The sequence below is a fragment of the Parasteatoda tepidariorum genome, chromosome 10 (genome assembly GCF_043381705.1).
Source record: "Parasteatoda tepidariorum isolate YZ-2023 chromosome 10, CAS_Ptep_4.0, whole genome shotgun sequence".
NCBI lineage: Eukaryota > Metazoa > Arthropoda > Arachnida > Araneae > Theridiidae > Parasteatoda > Parasteatoda tepidariorum.
This window is the reverse complement of record NC_092213.1, coordinates 3,126,944-3,131,969: the sequence shown is the minus strand read 5'-3', so window position 1 is coordinate 3,131,969 and position 5,026 is coordinate 3,126,944. Positions and strand designations below refer to the sequence as shown.

At 30.7% G+C, this 5,026-nt stretch overlaps 1 protein-coding gene across 1 annotated transcript in view; it reads left to right on the top strand.

Moving 5' to 3' along the window:
• Positions 1–2,187: 2,187 nt before the first annotated feature.
• The window catches only part of LOC107436962 (zinc finger homeobox protein 4-like), a 7,893-nt gene continuing 5,054 nt past the window's right edge, over positions 2,188–5,026 (top strand). The window contains exon 1 of the mRNA XM_043041308.2: positions 2,188–3,682. Within this exon, the coding sequence (XP_042897242.1) occupies positions 2,392–3,682 (1,291 nt within the window). The 5' untranslated portion in view covers positions 2,188–2,391. The remainder of the gene's footprint in view (positions 3,683–5,026) is intronic.

Below are 5,026 nucleotides of genomic sequence, written 5' to 3'. Positions count from 1 at the left end.
ATTTATGTTGCGATATTATTTTTCTTAAATTTGTTTTAGGCTCACAAGCAGTTATAATTTATAAATTATGAATGGTTAAATGAAAAAGTAAATTTAAGCACAGTAATCGAACTTCCTACAATATTAAGCCTGTTCACCTCGTAAGCATAACATAAGCGGAGTGATACACCGGAAGTTTTCTAAATTTCTTTCGGTTTCAGGAAGCTTGTTATAGTTTACATTCAGTCAACCATCCATAGAAGGGAGACGAGACATTAAGTTCATCTGCAGTGAACTCTCTTTAATTCGAACGTCAATGTTAATTCTTCTAAAAGTTCCTACCGGTGTTCAAATTTGTTCTTTTCTAAAATGTTGTCCACAATTTTATTTAGTTCGAGATCTGTTTAAATAGAAATCAAAAAAATTTATTACTTTCTAAACTTATTAAAATTTTCTTCATTCTGCAAACTATTAAATTTAAAATCGAACATTTTATAAGTAGCGTGTATGAGAGTAAGCTCATTTAAGCAAATGGTTAACTTAGAATTTTTCACGCATTTCCAAATAGAAATGTTATATATGAAGAGTTATGGGCAATGTAGCAAAAAAACCGCACGTTTTTCGAATGGAAAAGTTTTACATAAAACTGTTCCTTATTATTGTTTACAGATATTTTATGTTCTTTTAGTTTCCATAAGAAGGCAGCACCTCTTATGGCCGTCATGACAACGGTGCTTTCAACCAATAATGCTCTCACTGTTTGAAAATATAGTTTATCATTATATTGCGCCCCAAACCTTTCATATATACCCAATATTTTTATGAATTTCAGATTTATTTTAATATTATACAACTTGTGGACTATTTTTAATATAAATTAATTTTAAAGCAAGTTTATATTTCATCAAATATCTTAGAATTATATGCTATTCAGTGTTATAATATTTATTAACCGCTGTATATTTTTGTTCATTTGAATTTTGGATAATTTAATATTTTTCAAAATTTTATTTTCCCTTTTGAATTTAAAGCACTAAGAATACATTGTTTTAACAAAGGAGTAGTAGATAATCTATTTGTATATTTCTCTCATGTGGCACCATAAACTCGGGTATTTCTCTATCTATTGGCAACAGTATAGTTATTCAATTTGTTAGGTTGTCTAAAGCAATAGTTTTAGTATAAGCTTGTAAAAACGCACCGTCCAATATTATTATACTTGTTGTGTTTTCAATATAACACGTTTTTTCAATCAAACTTTCAACAAAACAAACAAATTTGGAAGACTCCATAAGCATGCAATTAGGCTTTTTAATGACACATAATTTGGGTTCTACGACCCGAATTGAATCGGACGTTGCGTATATTTTATAAAATAGTTAATGAAATGTGCTTTTTTCCGCACATATCCGATTATTTTTTCATCCGATATTTATCCTGTGATTCTTTCCAGGCATTTTTCCGGTGCTATTTCCTGTGATTCGAAGTCACCAAATGAGAAAATTGTGAAATTTGTATCGCTTTTATTATCATGAATTGGAGGACATTATAATCAGGATTCGCAAAGGTTGATATAAGGTGGGCAAAGGTTGGAAAAAGAGAAAAAAACATCTTTATATCTACCAAGTGGTTTTTTTTTCTTCACATTCTATTATTTCCAATCAATTTTCTTTGCAATTGTAAAACTAAATTCTTTTTTGAAATTATAAACTTATTGTTTTATAAGTTTATCTTGGTAATTTTTTATACAAAATTATATGAAGTAAAACATATGTCAGTAATCAGATTTTTGCATGAAAAAATAAGGTACATGATTTAAAAACCATTGCTGAATTATATTATATTACCTATCTATAAAACAATATAAATACAAATGTGAGAATTAAAATACAAGCAAAATGAAATCTAAAGAAACTCATGTTAGCAAAAACAACCCTTCATCTGGGGATGGGAACGCACAGCTTTGCCAACATGCTGAAGCCCTTCTGCGAGATTTTGCTCAAAGGTCGGGCTTATCAATCTCATCTGGATGACCAGAACATGGTGCTTCTTTGAGATCATGCCAAAAACATTTTTATGATAGGCTAAATGACAAAAAAAAAAAAAATTTAATCCCTAACCCGATATATATGATGCCATTCTAAGATAATTTACTACTTTCGTGTATTGATGTACCAAATAACTTCTAAAACTTATTTTTCTTTCACAGGATTCAATACGGAAAAGCTTCATTTCACTTTAGTGCATCCTAGAATTCATATTCTGCAATTCGAATTTCTATATTGGCGAGAGAATGACAAAATCCAAGAAAAAATAAGCAAAAAGTTATCCAAGCAAAAACATCGAATCTTCAACATATATTTCACAATTCGAAAAAAAAAATTTGTCTGATATTATAAAGAATAGAACACAATGCAGTGCCCAGAAGAACAGCCTTCAGATTTATCTGTTTATTCTTTTGATTCTGAAAACATTAAAAATTCCCCTAATTCTTACCTTTTGAAATCAGCATTTGTAAATTTACCAGAAAATACTGAATCAACAATGAACTATTTCAGTAAAGATGCATCTACAGAAAATATGTGTAGTTTTAGAATTTCTGAGACACCTTTGTCCAAGAATATTCTTAGAGCAGAATATATAAATAGAGAACATCCATTTTCGGTTTCATATTATTCAACTAGAAGCGAAGCTAAAACATGTGCCAAAAACTCTAATGTGGAACAGAATCGTCGCATAAAAGATAGTGAACCTAATTCATTATATACATCTCAAGAATGCAATAAATATAATCAAAATGTTTCAGAAAACTTAAATAGAATGCAATTTCTTGAATTTTTAGCCTTCAAAAAAGTTAGAATCCATCCTCTTTTCATGTTTCCTAAAGAGAAAATGGTAGAAAACTGGGAGCAGTATCAACTAGTAGAGAAAGTATGTGGTTCAATTTACAATAAACTTAATACAGCGACATCATACAGTGATAAAACAATTGATCGACCTGCTAAGCCTAATTCTAAAGGATTACAAGATGCCTCAACTGCTAATAATATTTGCATTTCGAACAAAATGCTATCTCGTTTTTTAGTACTTTATAGCAGAAACGCAGAAGTTTACGAATGTTTGATCTGTTCATCATTTACGTCCTATTCTGTGGAAGAAATGCTGTCACATATTACAAAGAATCGAACCTCTGAAAGTGATAAAGAATGGATGATTGTAGATGATAACTCTATGCTCTGTTCTTTATGTCTTTATAAGACAGGTGGAATTCGCCGTTTTAACATCCACTTGAACGGAAAGATGCATTTACAGTTACTTAGTCATTATAATCACTTTAAAGAAGGGGATATTCAAAACGGAGGACACATTGAAAATGCTCGCACTAAACATTTTTATTGGGTCCAGTGTAACCCATGCGGATTTGTGTCAACGTCTTTGCATGGGTTTAAAATTCATGCCAAATCTAATCGCCATATTTGTCACACTCAATATTATTTGAATCTACTACAAAATAAGACCTTTGAAGCAGTTAAATCTTGTCTCAGTCAATACGATGACCTTAATGCCACCCAGTTAAAATTATTACAAAAATCATTTACGCTGCAAGAACTGAAAACTCGCTCTAATTCAATAAAACTATGTGATGAAAAAGCTAACTTTTCCATCGGAGATAAATTGACGATAGCTGCAGATAAATCAACCGGTAAGTTTAGATTCTGTTATGAAATTTTATTAACTGTTGGCAGGGCCCGATTAACCTCTGAAAATAGGGGAAGCATAATAGGATTTTGGGGCCCCCNTCGAATCGTACTGCATCTTACTTTTGCTGTTTTGTTTTCCACTTCTGATTTTTTTTAATATTTATAATATTATAATAATTATATTTATTTTACTATGAAGTAAATTATAAAATTTTGTAATTATGTAAATAATTTAAAATGGGGGTACAACTCTTTCTAATGAACCTATCCTTCAGCATATTAAGTTCGGAATACAAACTGTATTTTCCAGTTTTTAAAAATTTCGGCGTTGGGAACGGTATCACATAACACAAACTTATTTAACTAGGAAAATTTCACTTTTATTTAATGTGGTTTTATGATTAGATTTATCTTCACTTGAAATTACAGCATATTGTTTAAAATACTTAATCAATTATTAGATTTAATAAAAAAAAATTATGTTAAGTTCGGGATTGCTACGCTACCTTAAGAAGAAACTGTAAAACTGAGAAAACTAAAAAAATTGACTTAAAATTTAGGGAATTTTCATTTTTTCTATCATTTACTTATTACATTTAAAATTTGGAAGTCCGGAATAAAGCTGATCTCTAAGAAAGCGATAATGCTAGAAATGTGTCCTATTGTTTTCTTTCCCCTCAAAAAGTGTACAAATCATGTTAAACACAAGAAAATAATGATGGACGAATTTATCACTCATGTTCATGAATGAATGGGCATCACAGGTTGAAACTGATATAACAGGCGCTGGTGGCCACTCCAGTCTCTGAATATTTGTGACTTCATTGCTTTCCTTGTATCAGGGACTAATAGAGGGGTATAATGCATATTATATAATAGAGGGGTATTATATAATCCAGCAGTGTTGTGTGGAGCATGTTGCCATTCAAAAAATTGAAATGGGTACCAAAAGTGTCTTTGTGCAATCATAGTTGTGATCTGAAGAGTCATTCTCACTGCAAGTTTAAAAAAATCAAGTTTTTTTAAGCTTATATATATATACTAGGAGGCTTCGCCCCCTGCTCGCTGGAGCTCCCCAACCCCCGGAACTGCTTTCGCAGTTCATTTCGGATTGCTTCGCAATCCAATGCTCGCTCATTGGATACGTTCTTAACGTCTAGTTTTTGTATACTTTTTTGAATACTGAAGTTCCGAAAACTTTTCACTGTAGAAAATTCTAAACCTGTACATTTCAATATTAATTTGAAATTGCAAACAGTTCACATATTTTTCTTAATCACACTATTCTAAATTTCAGTTGTTGAGAAAAGTAACTGTTGTAAGTTTTGTTTTAAAGTCTTTCCCAC